We start from the raw sequence: 19,924 nt of genomic DNA on the forward strand, positions 1-19,924 counted from the left end.
TAAAGATGGAACTAGAGAGAGCAGAAGCCTAGTTCTATAAGCTCAATGCAATCAGAGAGTGACTCTCAAAGTACAGTAGAAGAAACGAGAAGTATCTTACTGGTGTTATACAGACATAGATTATTTTGAAGACAAAGCCAGCCATCAGGTGAACTAAATGTGAATCTTGGGAGGAAGAAAGTTGGTAACATTGTCTCCAAGGTTTTCCCCAAAGTATTAAATAATCACATCATAGCTGAGCAGGTAAGTACGAAGAGAAAACATGTAGGGTGAGGAGTGAAATCAGAAATGAGATTTTTGTTTTCAGATGTGAGATTTAAGATGCCTATTAAACATTCAGTCACTGTTCTCCAGCTAGAGTTTGGGAGTTGTTTGAAAGGAAGGTGTTTGATTTTCACCACACACCTGCTCTTCAGATAAACAACAATAACATAAAAACAATACAGCTTGCAACAAAAATTCACAATGCTCTTTCTGTACCATTTGCTCCTCTATCTAAGAAGCCTTTGGTGGGACTGAGATGCAAAAAAAAAATGTGAACCACACTCTTAGTAAAGCACTAAATCTCAAAGGAGAGCCCAGCAAGTCTGGGTAGGTGCTCCTAAAAATAGCCTATCATCTACAGGCAAACCCAGGAACCAGAGTTACATACTGCTAGATCCCGTCTCTGCCAAAGAAGCTCTGAGCTGCCCATACTCTAGTGGGCATCTACTAGATCCACAAAGGGCACAGAGGTGCCAAACCAGGTCGTCAGTGTGCTCCCTTGTGATCCATGTCAGTGTTTCTGTCTCCAAATCCCCTTATCTATTTTCTACTTGGTCAGTTCTAATCAGAGGCAATGCCTTCCAGAACACCATGTATCTGGTTCACCATCCAGAATATGGTGAGTTCATTGAAGACAATAACTGTATCTTTTCTTTGTGTGTTTCAGTATCTCACCCACATGGAAGAGACTAGATAAATGGCAATAGGCAGGCAAAATTACTGTACCACCAAATCTTGAGGGCAACTCTCTTCTTAATTGGTGCAGTGCTTTGTTTACACCTATGGACAAGTGGGTCAGAATTTCAGAAAATACTGAAAGCTCTCTTTAAAATCTACTCTGTTTTAAGCACAAAGATGGTATTGTACATACAGTTTGGCCGGGCTGGGTTAAGCTCCATGAACCTCAGGCATTTTCTTTGAGTCAGGGAAGGCAAAAAGGACTGGGGGAAAGTTCACAGGTTGGAAAGCTGAAAGTCTGTTTTGGAAAGTGCACCTGTTTTTCATTCCCCAGCACACCCCTACGCCCTTTGATGCTTGCAGAAGAAGCAGAAACACGGAAAATACCTGAAGCCAAACTGAGCACACGCTCATACCGAGGGCAGCGAAGAATAACTGTGACAACAGAAGACGGCAAATGAAGGAAAGCCAATGAAACACAAAGCAGTAGCAGGAGGCAGATACACCATGTAGACAAACACAAGATCAAAGGAGACCATAAGGCGGGTGTCCGCCAGATGACACGTGTGTCACACGAAAAGCAAGCAAAGGACAACACTGGAAGGCAGTGGAGATGATTTCAGCTATTCAAGAATCAAAATAAAATTGGATGAAGTTTAAATAAAATCCTCTGTTATTGAATCAAAATAGCACAACAGAGATATTCAAGGAAAGCCCTTTAGTAACTTAATCCATCGAAGAACAGCCTGGCAAGCAAAGCGAGTTCCAGATAATCACAGAGAATGGAAATATTCAGCAATCAAAGCAAGATGGGCAACTGGCAGGAGAGACGAGCAGACGCAACAAGAAAATAGAAAATTTAGAGAATTCTTTTGGGTTAACAATGAAATCCAAATGCTGCACTGCTCTTTAAGGAAACAAGACGACTGTCTAACCCTTTGTCCTAACCATCAGCATTTCCCCCTCTCTCTGAAGAGGGACCCCAGTAACTGCCCCTCACAGCTGCCTAGCCACCTAGCTTGTAAAGCAGAACAGATGGCTTTGGAACATAAACACATTGTCATAGAGACATGGAAAAGAGTTCACTGAAATTTATGGCACTTCGCTAAAGAAGCATGAAATATCTCAGAACACTTTTGTGCCTACACTCTTGTCTGCTGTGCACAGGAAATCAGAGCCAGGGTCAGGACCCAAGGTTCAGAGTCCTGATATACAGCAGGGCTTTGTCACATATGTCCCCTCTACAGCAGGGGATGACTGAATATATAAAAGGACCATTTTCTAGGATATAACACATTGTAATCATATAAAGATCCTACACGCTCACAATTTAAAGGAATCAAGAAAATCTGGACAAAAAAAAAGAGCAATTGAAATACATAAGAACATTTTCCATTTTCTTCATCCTCTAGCAAGTGTTAGAAAATGCATTTCAAATTCTGGGGACAGAGTTTAAACAAAGGCACATGATTGACTGTTGCTGCTAAAGACACTAATTATTTCCACCAAACAGTTGTCATCACCATCAAATCCTGTCTTTCAATCAATCAGCTCCTCCTCACCAGAGCCCAGCACAGCATGCATTTCAAAGGTGAGCCTACATTTCAAAGCCTCCAAGAGGTCAGGAATACTATCTCTTCCCTTCCTCTGCAGGAAAAGGGAGGGGGGATCCCTCTGGGAATGTTCCTACTTCAAGTTGTTTTCAGCTTTACTTCAATGTCATTAAAACATCAAGACATTGAAACAAACGTGTGAAAGTTCCCTTCCAGGCCTTCTACACGAGAGTTTATTTTACAAAGATATTCCGTGTGTGCATGAGAATTTATGGAGGTTAGAGATCAATGCAAGGTGTCTTCTTCAGTCACTTTCTACTTTATTTATGTATTTATTGGCTAGATTGATTGCCTAGAGAGCCCACAGGATACTCCGGGCTCTGCTTCCAACCACTAAGATTACAGGCGTGTATCATCATACTAGATTTTGAAATGTGTGCTGGGCATCTGAGTTCGGATGCTTCATGCTTATGCAGCAAAAACGTTACCCACTGAGAAATCTCCCCAGCCCTGTGGCCCTTATTTTCTGGGTTCTTTTAGGTTATGGAACCTTTAGGATGCAGGCCTCCCTGCAGAAAGTGGACCACTGGAGGAAACAGCTTTGGAGAGTTATGGCTTAACCCTGCTTTGTGGTCCAAGCTCTCTGCTTCTTGGTTAACCAAGATGTGAAGAGTCCTCGCCACAAGATTCTGCCATTATGAATACCATTATGCTTTTCCTGCCATGGTGGGCTGTATAACCTCTTCTACCCTGAGCCACAATAAAACCTACCTCTCTTATATCACGTCTGCCAGCCATTGGCTCAGATATGTTCTCAGAGCAGTGAGAGGGGTAACACAAGCAGCCCCAGGAAAGGCTCTGCATGGCAGACATGATAAGACGTTCTAATGAATGCATCATGAAGAATGAATAAAGGACAAAAGGGCAGAATGATTCCAAAGAGGTTGGCTCTATGACTTGAGAAGTTGCGGCTATCACTTAGCAAATTGTAAGCCCAGGAGAATAAAGATTTGAAAGGATATAGGGTAGTGTGATGGCAAACATTATGCCTTAAGTTTAAATTATTGTCCTTAAGATATCTATAAAACAAATATATCTCTAACTTATAAGCTCCACTTACATATAATATACTCTTTATTAAGGAACACTTCCTAGTTTTCCAGGTAAGCACTGAGGTATGAAGACAGAGTTAAATGTACAAGTACAGATAATTTCCTGGAATGTTAGGGCTGTTGTTTATGTAAGATAACAAGCCGTGTGTTTTCATCTCTGGAAACAAGCTTGGTGGCCCCAGTTGCATAGGATGTGCACTCTAGGTAGGAAGTATATAGACAGGAAATACGTCAGGATGTATGCTTGCCACTGATTGCATGAAGGCAGAAAACACACGGCCCTGTGAGTTTTGCCTTAGTAAACCCCTGACTAATGTAATTCAGGGCCATAATCTAAGTACAAGTCTCTAGTATGGACCTGGCCAGTATACATGTTCCTGGCTGGTATTTAATAAAATATCTTATTTATTCAAATTTACTCTTAATCAGACTAGCAAAACTCTAAATGACCTCAGACCCATAACCATAGTCTGGTAGTTGGGGGTAGTTTTGAACACACGAAGTGTGTATGTCACTATTCACTTGAACACAGGCAAGGTGGGTCTCACTGACTATGCTTTGCTTCACCTAAAATGAAGGAAATCAAGGACATATTCTTATGCATAATTAAGACTTCTCCAAGGAGCATAGATACCTTTTAGTGTTGAATCTCCTGAGTTGATATCATCAAACTTTTACTGCATTTTAACTTCTACTTCACACCTCATTGCCTACCTGGAAAACTAGGCATAGTGTCCCTAAATCAAGAGTATATTATCCTTGTAAGAGGTGCCTATAAACAGCAGAAACTTACAAATAGCTCAAAGAGTCCATTTGACATCACAGGCCTTCTTCAACCCAGTGAGCCTTCACTGCCTGTCAAAAATGCACCTCCTGCCACCTTGCTCAGAGTAGAAAATCTCTTCATTTTAAATAACGTTTCTGGTCTGGGAGTGTGGTCCAGTGTCTACCTAGCAGGCAGGAAGCCCAAGATCCCATCCTGACACTAATCACTCACTAACAAAAGAATCAAATAAGAAAGTGGACAGTGTGAACATGTATGTATATGTGCATGCTTGTCCTCATGTGTGCATGGAAGGACAAAGTTAATAACTGTAGTCTTCCTCAATTACTCTTCACCTGAACCCAGAACTTACCAATATAGTCTAGCTAGCCATCCTGCTCCAAAGATTCCCTGTCCCTGCCTTCTTAGGATGAAATCATGAATGGCCACCGTACCCACTGGGCACTAGTGTGGTTTCTGGGGAACCAAACTATACTCATACTTTGCATGGCAAGTAGTTTGTCCATAGAACTCTCTCCAGACCATCAAAAAATATTTTTAAACTTCTTCCAAAATAAGCAAGATGGCACCTGCCTACAATCTCAATGAACAAGAGGAGGAGGCAGCTCTAGTCTTTAAAATCTAATAACAGCAAAAGAATATTAGTTGGTACTTTTTCTCAACAGAGACATCATCTCATTCGGTTCAACTTCAAATAGGAGTTGATTCTCTTTTCTAAATAGTTTGAAAAAAACACAACAGTGATTTGAAAGGCAAGAGGAGATTAAGCACAGCTAACAGCAGTGGGTTTTACAGCCTTGGGAGAGAAAAAGTAGTGACCCAGGCTAACCCGGGCATCTTTACTGTAGATGGGAGCTGAGGCTCCTGGATAAGCAGTTCTGATTTTCTGTGTCTATGTGGAGTCAACCAAGGCCATATGTAGACTTGGAAGGGGGCTTCGGAATACTGCACCAGTGCACTCTCTGGATTTTAACGGTCTAGGTGATACTTCTATTTGAACGAGTCAATGTCATGGCCTCGCAGTTCTCTGCTCAGTCAGAACCACTTCCCTTCCTTGAGGAAGTCTTTTCTAACATCAAGGCTAAATGAAATTGCCTATCAACTGTCCTTTAGGCCCTGTCCCATCTGCACATATCACTGACTCTGCTTATAATTATGTAGTAGCATTTTTGTGCCTGTTTAATATCAGGGTACCCCACTAAAGGCTATGCCCCCCCTCCGCAGTAGATTTCTGTCTCTTTTGCTCACCATGGGATGCATTACAGATCCAAGTTCTTGGCCGGTGCAGATGTATGTTTGATGAGTGATTGCTGTGTTGTTGTGCACACATGAAATATAAGAGTCACCACTGAAGCAAACACTCTGGGTGATGCTAAGTGTCACTGACCACACTACTTCTTACATTTGCTTCTTGTGTTTATCTCATCAAGCATCAGTGGTAGTGTGTGCATCCAGTGCATCCAGAACTTTAAAAGGCACTGAAGGAAGAGTCTGTATCTCCCACCCAAAAAGAAGAAAAATCATTGAAGTAGTTACAGAAGCCTTCATGAATAAGCCAGACCCTGAAGAAAGCAAGCAACCAGCTTTTTGTCTACAATAAAACAAAATTCATTCGTAATTTTTTATTTGAAGCTGCATAAAAGGGGCCTGAGAATAATCTTAAAGGTACTACAATCTAAACATTCAGAAGCTTGAGATAGGAGGACCACAAGATTGAGGCCTGTCTGAGTTTATATGTAGCAAGATTCTGTCTTGGAAAAAGGTTGAATAAAAAGAAGTCCTCCATCTCCAACAAATCCTCTAGCAATCTCAAGCCAGGGTATGTTTAAAATTCAAGTATAAAGTATGATTGATTTTATGTTCATAATGTGTTATTGTGGTGAATACAGACAATGACTTGAAAACAAGAGCTGTCCGCAGAAATGATGTTTACTTCCCCTAGGTACTCAGCTACTTAACTTTAAACTCCTACCTAGAAACTTCAGCAGTCTGATCTTTGACAAGACAACTCAGTATTTGAGCTGTCTCCTTGCCTTCCCAATGCATTGAGTCTTGTTATTAATAACAGCTTTATCAGCCACAGCCACCACGTAACATCCTAATGGAAGGCACTGAAAGTTCTACAAGCAATCCATTAGCTTTGATACAGAAAAGAAAACCCACATGAAAAGGAGAGGAATTCACAATAAAGTGATGATTATTACCAACAACAATATTTTTCTACTTAAAAAAAGAAATCTTACATCCCAAGTATTACATGCCATTTCTTTTTGACAAGCTGTAACTCAATAAATATATATCAGTATTAAAACACACACCATTTTACAGCAATCTCTTAACCACTCAAGTGTTACTGTAAGATTGATTTTCTCCCCCTAATGAAAGCCATACAGAAACTACACAGAGCTCTGGTGTCTACTAAGACTGTGCATATCCATGACATACACACCAGTCATGCACCCCGTAGCAAATCTCTCAGGACTCTTTGTTGTTATGGATCATTGTATGGACAACAGTGAAGCATGCCAAACTACAAATTAGTAGTTTTACGTAAAAGAGTCTTATCTTTCCAAACTTCAAATTAAAATTCCAAGCTGTGCAAAGGTGAAAGTGTGTACAAGACACTTTGGTGCACACCGGAGAGGTGAGTTAGTTTTAAATGGCTGTGGTTTGATACCTCCTTCGTCAGATGGCCTGGTTACCTCACTGCAGCAGGAAAAGCTAGGGAAGAGCTCAGAGATCTCCGACTTGTCATCTCCCAGACCTGTACCAAAAGTGCTGCTGGACTGGGAACGAGACAGGTGTCTCCGGTACTGACTCGCCTTTTCTACATCAGAGGGAGAATATTCGACATATGAGTGCGTGACTTAGACAACAAACAAAGCATCACGAGGAAGCAAGACAGTTCCTGATTAAATAATAATCCCGAAGCTCTGCTATTCTAAGGTTCTGGAGACCCACCCCAGACTTAGCATGGACTGCACCACATACATACAGGACCTACAAGACATTTCTTCTCGTTTAGTCTGTAGGGTTTGTTTGTTTTTTAAGAGACATAAAGGATAGGAGACAGACAACCACTAAGCAAACACTAGAAAAGTAAAAAGAAAATATTCTTTGAGAGTGAACATCTGCTTTAAATACTTGCTTTCAAGTAGCCCTGAGTACAAGGTATTTGTATCTTGTTTCTTTTGAGACTGTGAAATTAGATAGTAATTTTCAAACCATATTTGCTTAACATGGCTTAAAAGTCTAAATGTTTGGTAACTATACCAAATCATTCATTTATTTTTTCCCTTCTAGTGATAGACATGTCACCCAAGCTCACAGTCAAATAAGCCTCCATGAGGGGAAAGGCATGGATAGAAATTCAGAGAGAAAAGCAAAACTCTTGAAAGTTTAATTGGAAAGCTTGCATGATGCTGTAGAGAAACTTTCCTGTTGTTGTATGTATAAGTTTTGAATCTTGACTCTAAAATACTATGATACTGTATTTCATGAAACAAATCTCCCTTCTGTCCCAGAAGCTCTTTGCAATCCAAATAACCAGGCCCGCGGTCCCAGAAAGCCTATAGAATCCCATTTACCAATGAAAGGCAAATGAAAGTATGCTCTAGACACCATTTTAAAAGAATCTAGGACAAACTAATGTAGGATTTATTTCCAAGTTCCTTTTATAAGTTTTGTTTTCATAAATAACTAATGTTCTTCTAAAGTGACATAGTACATTTCTCGCATTTTCTGAATTCTCAGCTTTCAATTTCCATGGTATATTTGCCACAGTGAAAGTCTATAATGCATCATTAACTTTCCAACAAAACCTAGGGAAAGAGAGAGGAACTCAAACAATACCAGAGAGCATATGGAGACTTCTAGACTGAATATTGTCCTCCAGGGGGTCAAGGTCGAAGATGGAGCCAGGATCTGTGCGCCATACTTTGAGGTCTTTCACCAAAAGGAAGAAACCAAGAGATGAAGAGGGAGCTTTGAAAAGTCAGCAAGGGAAACAGTCAAGCAAAGGCAACATGTTAAAAGTGGCCCAGGACACTTCAGAGCCAGAGAAATGGGGAGCAGTCCTCACTTTCACCCAGTATGAGCAGCCAGTTTCTTCACTGCCCAGCATGAGAGTCTCCATGAAGCACCTATGACTCAGCCCAAGGTACATTCACACATGGCTGCCATGTTCAGTTCTATAGCATCCCCAACCCCAAACACTCCTGTGCTTCACCCAAGGACAGACAACATCTGCTCAAGTTCCTGCCTGAGGACACCTGAGTCGTCATGGGAAATGACAGAAATGCTTTTGTTTAAAACTGTCCTCTCCCTGTAACAGGAAAGAATGCTGGAAATGTAGACAAGTGACAGGTTCAGTTTTCATTCCAAGACTGGTGGGGTCTATGGGAACAAATAAAGCCATAGAGGACACATTTATCCCAATTCCGTAGAAAGGATTCCAACAAGGAACCATGAGGGATGGGGCATGAAGGCATGCACAAACATGCTTTCTGCCCTCAATGAATCATAGATTAGTTACTTCTGTATTCAGTCACCACACTGTCATAGTTTATATCTGAAGTGTCCCTACAAAGGTCCATGTATTGAAGACACCTTCACTAGCTTGTGACATTTTTCAAAGTTGTAGAAACTTCAAGAGGTTATCCTTGGTAACAGGAAGTTAGGTAACTGGGGCGTTTCTTTTAAGACCACCTTGGGACAAGCCCACCCAACTCTCCATTGTTTTCCAGTGGCTGCCTTTCTCTGCTGACTGCCCTTCACTCTACTCCCACAAGACCCAAAACCAGAGAGCCAAGACAATGGGCTCAAACCTCATGCTGTCAGACAAATGAACACAATTCCTCTTTAAGTTGATTTCTCAAATATTTTGTCACAATGGCAGACATCTGACTAACAAACACAGCAGCCAAAGTGCCCATCTTTTATTGTAGCTACAGGCAAAACTCAAGTTTAATAATTTCTGAATATATTTGTTATCACAATGCTTGGACCTAAGAGGGCTGTGCAGTGATACAAAACTGGGGAATAAATACCCAATTATGGAAGAAATGAGGGGAGCTTAAGATAGCATAATCAGAGAACTAAAAGCAAAGACTTTCTTCTCAATGATATACTGTGAATAAATGCCAAGCACTATTCTCTGTTATGACCGAACTCATATCTACTACTCTAGGCACTGCTGTTGTCATCATTTCATAGGTAAGGAACCTGAGACTAGAAAGGATTTAGTAGCCCTGCCAAGTTCATCCAGCTAGTAAACAGCAGCAGCAGAACTCCACCACAAAAAAGGGAGCAGCATCAACTGTCTGGGTCTGCACTCATCAGCAAATCTATGTACTTGTATTTCTATTCATGATGTAGACCCTGGCTCACTGGGACATTTAGTGTTGGTTAAATGTATTTTGTTTTATGATCTTATAAGCAAGCCTTCATGGACACTGATTTTTTTCCCCATAAGAAAAAAGAAACTGACTCCTAGGTTGTCCATTGAATAAATAATTTTAGTTATAAATCTATATTTTAAAAAATAGTGATAAGTGCTATTGAAAATACTATAAATACTAACTGAGAGCCCTGTCTAGACAGTTTCATCACTTTTAGCAATGATTTCACCATTATTCCTAGTCCCTCGTCTTTGTAGGACCCCAGGGTGAGATGAATCACGCCACTCTGTCTTATGAGTTATTAGCACAAATCAATGAAACTCTACTTCTGCATCACTTGTACTGAAAACATCACAGTTCATCCATCCATCTTACTACGACCCAGTAAGTAATCAACCTGGGGAAATGAGTGAAGCTATCAACAGCCTACAAATAGGTCTGGAGTATTTCTTTGGAAAATACTCTACTTCCCGTTGGTGAGGATCCTAGTCACTCGGGGCTCTGATGTTAGTTTAGCACTCTCGCTTTAGACTAAATGTTACTTCGTGAAATGTGTGCTTCCCCACCCAACCCACCCTCCACGCCCTGTCACCGCTCTGACTCTGCAGCAGAAGCCCTTCCCTTGAAGAGGAAGGTACTCTAACAGTGAGGTTACTGAGAGCTATATACCGTGGTCGCCAAAACCTCTCTGACTGGGATGGCAACTTGTATGGTCAACTTGACAGAATCTAAAGCCTCTGTGGAGACACATCCCTGGACACACCCAGGACAGATTATCATGACTGAGGTACCTAAGGTGGGGAGACCCATCCGAAATGCAGGTGTGCCATTCTATGTGTCGCGGCCCTGGAGTGAATGAAAGGAAGAAAGTGAGCTGAACACAAGTGTTCAGCCCTCGCTGCTTCCTAGGACGGATGCAAAGTGACCAACTGCCTCCAGCTGCTCCTGCCACAACTTCAGGATCTATGCTGAGACTTCATGGCTTTCCTTTCCAGCCTGCTTCTACATCAGCTTGATTCCTGCTGATAGCTCAAGCCACATTCCCTAGGATGTCCCTAGACTGAATGTAAGAAAAAGACACAATGAAGAAAGGGCTCCTTTCTAAACAACCAGGCTTTCAGGTGGCCCCCAAATATCCTAGCTCAGAAACTCAGTTCAAAAACACAAGTGGTCTGTGTGACAGAATACCATCAGATTCTGTTTAACGATAAAAGAGCCTAAACGGAAAATAACTCTTGTCTCCCATGGGCACAATGTCTACGGTGTAACACTTTCACCCAGCAAGCACACAAGCTCCAGGAAGCAGAATGTTCAACCATTATAATGACTGCTCTCAGGGATGCTGCTGATGCTGTGTAGGATGTTACACAGAACTCTCGGAAATAAAAAGTACCAGCAATACTGAAATCCCTGGGCCCCTTTCAGCATGATGCCAGGGCAATCTACCTGTGATCTATTTGGAATTTCCCCAAACCTATCAATCTTTTGTCCTGTGAGAAGACCACACACTTACCCACAATGATCCCAGGTCTCCGATCCATCTCCACAACATGAGGCTGGACCCCTTTATAGGCAGCATCGCTCACAACCTGGGTGTTCTTCCTCGCCCGCTCCATCACAGGGTCATCCACAATGGGAGTGAAGCCTCGCCCCTTTGTCTTCTCAAAATCTTCATGATATTTGACCTGAAAAAGAAAAAAAAAGTATTATTAATTCAAACTGAAATTCCTCATTGTCTCACAAAATTTTTGCACAAATACCCCAAAAACAATGTCAGAAACCAAACACCGATAATTTTATATTTTTAAACACTATAAATAGAATCTTCTTTAAATGATATGGAAACCTATATATCAGTAAGCTATAAAAGAAAATTACTTAAAAATACTAGTTATTGCATAAAACACACAGTTTGACAACGAATTGCTTTCCTTTCTTTCACCTGTAATATGCAATAGTGATTAGTCATTGGAGCACAATTCTTCAAGGCGACAGTGCTACTTAAAATTAGATTAAGAGATATATTGTGTGGAATTTCATATATACTTATAAAAAATTGTATATTATAAAACATACATTCTTTTCATGTTCTGAAATTCAAAGAGGGCAATAATTGTTAAGATTAGCTTAAGCTAAACACTTTAAATGGATAAACTTAATGGTAAAAAAATTGATACAACACTGTTTTTGAAACACACTCAAAAATATTCTTTATAATATGCAAATATACCAAAATAAGTCTTAAGTAAAAAACAAAGGCTAGATAAATGTCATTTATACATGTACTCATAATTATCAAGTTAGAAATAAAAACACACCAAAAATCTTCGAGGGGAAATTATTTTATTAGAGTGAATATTTTCATTACATTTCAGTGTGGTTATAACACCCTGCCCCAAGGGCTCATTCCCATGCCCGTGTGTTGTTAGTTGTCCAGATTAATAGTGAACTATGCCATCCAAACACAGGTCTTGTCATTCCTTAGTATGTTTTAGTCATGGAGACAATGATCTGTCGCATCCTACCATGGAAGCATGGTTTTGTGCTTCTTTAACATGTCTCAAAGCAGGTGTATCTAAGATCAGACATGGTCTGCCTTTCATTTGCCTGTGGTCCTGCGTGTATTTCACCTGCAAAGGAAACAGCAGACATTCATATAATTGGATAAATATAATCTAAACACTGCATAACATTTTGAAGCTTTTCAAATGGGTGAGTCATGTGCAACCTACTCAGAATTATTTCCCATGTAGCTTTTCTTTCGGTGGATTACATTTTGTTCCAGAATAGTCACCTAAAATTACACTCTTGATGATTCCCCTTAAAGTATTGTACAAAGGACTTAAGTCTGTCGAGAGCAAACAAACACGTGTGCCCAACAGTCAGGAAATGACCACAGTGGACCTGCTCAGCACATTTAAACGAGGCAGATAAAACATGAAACAGAGCCCAGTCATATTTTCTGTTGCTAAGCAAAGTTCTACTCTAAGAGTGCTGAGGGGAGTACAAGAGACATCTTCCGATTTCCTTTCTTTTTTCCCTTTCTAGAGAATGAGGAACACGGGGAACAGTTCTATGTTTTCTTCTGAGCAGTTAGAGCTTAAAGACAATTGATGCTGAATACGCCCAGTCTCTCTGGACAGGAATGCTATGAGAGAGCTGTCAACTATGAATCCCATATGCTGACCCCCAGGCACGAAAATCTGCCGGGTGTGCTGGGCTCAGGGCTCAGAACTGTAGGCATTTCCGGGATTCCTGCCCTGGAGCCCTGGAGCCCTGGAGCCCTACAATTCACTAAAGCGATGCACACTCACCGTGAACCGTTTTCCTGATTTAGTTTTAGTGATATTAACTGCACTAACCCTTTTATCTTCTGAATTCTTATTTTGAATTACTCATTTTTACATGTTTTTGTAGAAAGCATTTAATAAACTCATGTTCAGTGAAGTACATTAGTAAAATGACAATTTTTTAATTTATATATTAAAGACTTGGTCAGTTTCAAAGATATTGGATAAAATAACATGATTCTTAGCCTAAATAAACTATCCATGTAGCTATCAGTCATATCTAGGAATATAACAAGGGATTGCACAATAACATAAATGTATATAGTGAGAGCTTTGGGGATTCATCTGCGATAGTATATGTGTTTATTGGAAATAGATTTTATTCATAAGACAATAAGCAACACAAGTAAATTGTAAAGGATACATCCTCTACAATGGCCCAAAAATGGATTAAAACCACTTGCCGAGCTAATATTTTCTTGATTCTTCTTTACTCTTTCCATTTCAGGAGTTATGCTTAAAGCCGTGGCTCTTCCCAGTTGACCTTTATAATAAACCTACCATTTCAGAGAAGGAAAATAGAAGATTGTGAATCAGTTCAACAAAAAAGGAATCACATCATATTTAATTTTAAAGGACTAGCCAAGGACTGGAACTCATTAAGACAAAGGAGAGAGGGAGGAGCGGGAGGGGGAGGGGACTTAAAATGCTTTCAGCTTCAAGCTTTCATTTCATTTTGGCACAGCAACGGACCTCTTCTCAATCAGTGTGGCTAGGCTCGCATATATCACCAGCGAGCGTGGAGTGAGCCTTTAATCCCAGGTGGGCATGAGAAGAAATGCTTTGTGGACATGACGAGTCTTGTTTAAATAGAATGGACTTGCATAGCTGTGCTTTCTCAGAAATTAACTTCAGCGGAGCCTTGAAAGGATGTACTTCACAGGTGACCATGGCAAGTCACTTAAAGACATCATGCCTGTCTCCATGTCATTCCTCCTTTTCACTAACCACATCCCTTCTTCAGAATAATAGTCATATCAAGTATGACTGGGAAGAAATGAACATTTACTCCTCCAAAAGATAGCTCTTAGGAAAAGAATCAAATGATAACCTGCCTTTGACTCATAAACTGGTCATGGTTTGAGGCATAAAAGACTTCTTTGAAGATTAATAGATTTCTAAATTTCCTCTTTCAAGGAGCCCGCTCTGTATGTTAATGAGATCTTCAAAGGATGCTCTCAGTGAACTGTGGGTGGGTTATATAAACAAAGGGATCTAGAGTACTCCACGAGTCTAACTAAAAGAATGCTGCCTTGGGCCAAGTACCTATTAACTGCTCTATTTCACATGCTATAGCCAGTCAACCACACATACTTCACCATTGTCCCCCAGAAACATGGCAATGATCATCATGGGTGAGAGAAAGGGAGGGGCCTGACAAACAAAAACTCAGGCAGGTAAGAACTCTGCAGTCAGAGCACACTAGACTGCAGGACCAAGATGCCAGAAACTACCCCAGGCTTTGTAGCAACCACAGCAATCACCAGCATGAAAGTAAAAGGAGGATTATATGCCACAAACTACAGGACAGTCATCACAATACAGCACTGCACACGACAGCCCCTACCACCTGACACCGTCCCCTGAAGAAGCTGCCCGTCAGCTGAGACTAGCAACTCTAATAAAGTGGTTCTCAACCTTCCTAAAGCAGCAACCCTTGGATATAGCTTCTCATGCCATGGAAACCCCAAAACATAAAATTATTTCCTTGCTACTCCATAACTATAGTTTTGCTATTGTTATGAACCATAATGTAAATAGCTGATATACAGGATGTGTAATATGTGAAGGGAGGGGGGGGTCATGACCCACAGGTTGAGAACCTGTGCTCTAATACAGTTCCTTCATCTGCATATTGATACATTTGATATCATTAAATACAAATGATAGATACTGAGATGTTCCCACATTGCTGATATTCTTCTGGTTTTCTTTCACTCTCTTCAGCTCTGGAAGATCCGAAATGGAAGTTGGCTGTTTTAGCTCTCCTTTGTATTTGACCTATAGAGGAGATATAAGAATTAAAATAAATAGTATAAAGAGCTCTAAGTGACGACCGCAAGGGTTGGGACTCAAGTCCACTCTTGCTTTTAACATAGTGGCCTCCTATTGACTGAACTCAACTGATCAAGAAGAGCGGAATACGCTGCTTAGAAGGGGATCTTCAATAAGCAGCCCGTTTCACGCCACAGCTAGCTACAAACTTCACAAAGAAAAGCAATGGAGATAAGGGAACACCCTTAAAAAGAAACATCAGAATGGTGCCATGACAATAAACCAGGAGGAAGGCCCCATGGCAGGCTGGGAAAGTGCTTTGGACTGCTTTTGGCCTCCTAGTTCCCACTATTAAAACGTGCCTGACTTCTTCCTCTACCTTCAGAGGTTTAAAGATACACAATGTTCACTTTTACTTTCCTCCTCCACCTGAGAGAACTTAACTCTTACATTTGAAAGTCTTTCAAAATACCAGTTTTGCAAGAAAGAGGCTATTCTCACTATTGAAGAAAGTTCCCAATAAAAGGTTGACAAAAGGTAAAAGGTAATTACTTGAGGTTACCCTACAGAGATTTCTAAATTCCAAGAGGCCTAAGTTCAAGTCCCAGCTCTGCCCTTACTTGCCACAGATCTTTGGCATGATCTCTGATCCTCAAAATTCAGTTTTCCACATCCACCCGTCAAAGAAATTAATAATGCTGAGCTCAGATATTCACATGTAATATTAAAATAGAGCAGAGGTCCCCCTCGGTTAACTAGGACAACATTATTGCAATTAATTATTAAATGACTGGCTGGTGTCTCCCATTTCATTTATGAGGTGCCTTGCATTGGCACTGCATAGTAAGGGCCCATCAAGCCAAGTCTTCTCTTGTCCTATCTCTAATATTGTTTCCCCCTCCTCTCTACTTCCCAGCTTCTTACCTAGATGCAATTTTAGAAATTTAGAAGTAAACTAAAGAATTCATGGGGAAAAGATGTGGCTCTTATGGCTCCTCATGTCCCAGCAACCAGAACAAAGCCCTCTTGAGTAAGAAAGCAGGATGCAGACTTCCTGACTCACACAAGAGTCACACTCTATGCCCTCCAATGTGCCACTGTGTGAAAGCATGCCCAAATGCACATGCTTTTGTCCACTGGTTCACAGAGCGTCTTTTTGAAAAAGAAAAATACATCCTATTAGATAAAATATAAAAGAAAACAGAATGACTTGCCGCACTCAGCTGCTCCTGGTTCCTCCTCACTCTCTCTATTTCTGGGGTCATGGTTACTGGAGTGGCCTTATAGTTTTGATCTTTATACTGGAGCTGAGGAACAAAGCGTAAGATAGTTTGGAATCATGGGAAATAAATGTGTACCACAGGAACATACTAAAGGAAATGTCACGTGCTACAGACCATTACTATTTTATCTTTTCTCCATGAACTAATAGTCATTTTTAAATTACTTAAAAATTTCATATAGTGTATTTTGATCATATTCTTCCCCTCCTCTAATGCCTCTCAAATATTCCCACCTTCTTATCTACAAACATTTTGTTATTTTTCCCCTCAAAAATGAAACAGACAAAAACCAAAAAGCAATAAAGCCAAAAATACCAAAACAAAATAAAACAAATGCACACACACACACACATACAAATACCCCCAAAACAAACATTTCCATGTTTCTGTCGTGTTGGCCAGTTACTTGTGGTCATGGAGTCTGACCTAAAATGTGCTTGATACTCCATTAGACAAAAATGATTTTCATATTTTCAGCAAGTATCAGTTGGAAATAGCTTCTTGGGTGAAGATAAGGCTTTGTGTCCACTTTTTCCAGATGTCATCTTGAGACCCTAGTCCCCAAGTTTTTCCTTGTCAAATATTCTAAACTATTCCTTTCATTGCTAATCTTTACATTATATAATTTATTGATTACTTCCTGATTTTGATTTCATCAATAATAAGGAATTATACCTTCTGTGAGTTCACCAATTCTTGACATTAAAGTAATGTTTACTAAATTGCCATCTTATTCTTAAAATGATTTATTATCATCGTCATTTAGAAAGGAGCCATGTTAAATGTAAAATAGACTTTTGTCATTACTCAACGCATTGAGAACAAAGGTTACAAGGACCCCACGCACGTACTGCACTGGCGTACTATCTCTACTAACTTTCCTCACAGGACCATCAGTTTCTCCCCTTACCAAGTTCTAATGTCAGAAGACCTGACATTTGGCCTAACACTACAGAAGATGACCTACTGCATACAGATCTTCTTTCTTAACTGAGGGCAGAAGACAGACACAACTTTACCACCACAGTCAACTTCCCCAACAATTCCACATCTCAAGAAATAAAAGAGCACCAAACACAGAGCAAAGGGACGGTATATCTGCTCAAAGTTTCTGATGGCTGAGGTCAAACTGGAAGAGAAAATTCTTTTGCAAGGAGCTGTGCAGTGACAGTCAATGCCTTTTCTGAATTTAAATTCAGCCTTAGGGATTTATACAGATCTTGCACTCAAAATGCTTATTCTTATGACTGAACATAAAAATGAAGAAAAATTTGAGAAGCCTGGAGAATAAATGGAAAGTGTTGGATTTCTTCCAATGTACCCTCTCCCTAAGGAGCAAGGTTCTGTGCATGGTTGCATGTAAGAGTTTAGGCAAGTTCTCAGCATGGAAATGATAGAGATACAAAGAGAAATGTTTCATGCCATCTTTATTGGTAGAAATATCATTTATGTTAGAGCTGAACTGAAGATTTGTGGAACCACATTGCTGAGAGGGAGGAACTACAATTGCTAGTGAAAGAAACCCAGATGACAATTCAATGGGAGACTCCTGTCCTGATTCTCCTGTTCGTCAATTTGACACGTGACTTAAAGGCAATATCTCTTTAATACTCTAATCTCTGCCTTATAGAAAAGGACATTTCATAGGTGAAAGTTTATAAAGAGTGTATAATAAGTGAAGTCTAGAGAACTGGATTCAAGCCTATCTGTACTCTATGGTCCATGTTCCTCTCCATGACTTCAGTATTAACAAAACATCCTGAATTCTGCTGGTGGCCTGTATGACACACCACGCAAATTCTATAAGATCTATGCTATTATACACTTACTTTTCAAATGAAGTTGAGAGAGTATTGTTGTGGAATATTAGTTGAAGTTGTGCTACATTTGTTTATGCTGTAAAACAGTTGTTTAATGATGCAAAGATGTGTTGCATTATTTTATGTTGCATTTGTTTAACTCTGTGAAGCTGTGTTCCTTTGCCTGTTTAAAACAACTGATTTGTCTAACAAAGAGCTGAACAGCCAACAGTGAGGCAGAAGAAAGGATAGGTTGAACTGGTAGGTAGAGAGAATAAATAGGAGAGGAAGAGAAAGTATCAAGAATTGAGAAGAAGAGAAGGAGGAGGACACTATGGGTCAGTTACCCAGCTACATAGCAAACCACAGAGTAAAAAGGAAAGAAAGGTATATGAATAGAGGAAGATAAAAGCCCAGAAGCAAAAGGTAAATGAGACAATTTAAGTTAAAAAACATCTGGCTAGAAACAAGCCAAGCTAAGGCTGGGCATTCATAAAAAAAGAATAAGACTCCTTGTACTTATTTGGGAGCTGGATGTTGAGCCCCCAAAGTGCCAACAGTAAAAACAACCAACTACAGAGTATTGTTTCTATCATAAAGAGACCGGCAATACTTTTTTTGGATGAAGAAGCAAGGGGAAAATGTATTTAAGTAAAACAACTTAATCACCAGATCAAAAACTGAGCAATACTGGGACTGTTAACATATTCTTGAATGATCTATGAATCACACTATAGGGATTCTCCACACTACAGTCTTATGCTTGGTTTTGCATCTCCTGTCCCACCATCACCTCCTACAATCCTCCATCCCAACGCCCATCACAGCAGTCCTCCCCTTTTAATAGGTTTGGGTTTGGAAAATACTAGTTTTCCCTTCCAGAAAGATCCTACCTCACAAAAGCCACATGAAATCATTCTCCTAAGTCTCTATGACAAGACTCCAGTGTTGTTCCTTTTCCAAGACCGTTCCTCTCCCACTGTGACAAACTATTCATCCTCTGCATTTCCAGAACATTTTGCAAGAAGTATTATTGGTTATGGTTAAAAAAGATAATACTTGTCAAATATTAAAAAAATTAGTGACTAGTCAACAAATACAAATCATTGTGACAATATGTAAGACAATGCATACCAGTAATGTATGCCCTGTTTCTCCTAGAGACTATCCACAGCCCCTTGTTGTAGTGATAGTTCATTTGTATTTTAATAAATGAAGCTTGCCTGAAGATCAGAGAGTAAAACAGTCATTCTAGTCAGTCTTGTAGACCAGGCAGTGGTGACACACACTTTTAATCCCAGTAGCTACACTAGTTTGCCATAGAAACCAGGTGGTAGTGGTTCATGTCTTTAATCCCAGCACTAGAGAGGATTATTAAATGGGAGGAAACAGGTCATACACACAATCTCATTATGAGATTTCTGGGGGCAGGATCGCCATTTTGGACTAAGATTGAGGTAAGAGCCAGTAGCTGTCTGTTTTGCTTTTCTGACCTTCAGGTTGAACTCAGTATCTGTCTCTGGGCTTTTATTAATTGTGCTACACCTTGTAGTCTGTCTCACTCACTGAATCCCCCTGAGAGCACACAGTGGACCTTCATTTTAAAAATGTGTCTAGGAGGCACATCGTGGAGGACACAAAGCAGTATGGAATATCATCTCTACTTCCAAGGAAGGACCGCACAGTGGCACTCATTGTAATGAGACT

At 40.2% G+C, this 19,924-nt stretch overlaps 1 protein-coding gene across 10 annotated transcripts in view; it reads right to left on the minus strand.

Annotated features, from left to right (window-relative positions):
- The window catches only part of Nebl (nebulette), a 346,177-nt gene that overhangs the window by 18,387 nt on the left and 307,866 nt on the right, over positions 1-19,924 (minus strand). For 4 of the 10 annotated variants that reach the window (XM_075970567.1, XM_075970563.1, XM_075970564.1 and 1 more), the window contains 7 exons: positions 16,350-16,442; positions 15,049-15,141; positions 13,545-13,637; positions 12,316-12,420; positions 11,304-11,475; positions 8,244-8,336; positions 7,069-7,218 (listed from right to left, as the gene is read on the minus strand). In XM_075970567.1, coding sequence (XP_075826682.1) covers positions 7,069-7,218; positions 8,244-8,336; positions 11,304-11,475; positions 12,316-12,420; positions 13,545-13,637; positions 15,049-15,141; positions 16,350-16,442 — 799 coding nt within the window. The remainder of the gene's footprint in view (positions 1-7,068; positions 7,219-8,243; positions 8,337-11,303; positions 11,476-12,315; positions 12,421-13,544; positions 13,638-15,048; positions 15,142-16,349; positions 16,443-19,924) is intronic. The other 6 variants (XM_075970568.1, XM_075970561.1, XM_075970565.1 and 3 more) reach the window with 5 other exon arrangements.

The sequence above is a fragment of the Microtus pennsylvanicus genome, chromosome 4, assembly GCF_037038515.1.
Source record: "Microtus pennsylvanicus isolate mMicPen1 chromosome 4, mMicPen1.hap1, whole genome shotgun sequence".
Classification (NCBI taxonomy): Eukaryota; Metazoa; Chordata; class Mammalia; order Rodentia; family Cricetidae; genus Microtus; species Microtus pennsylvanicus.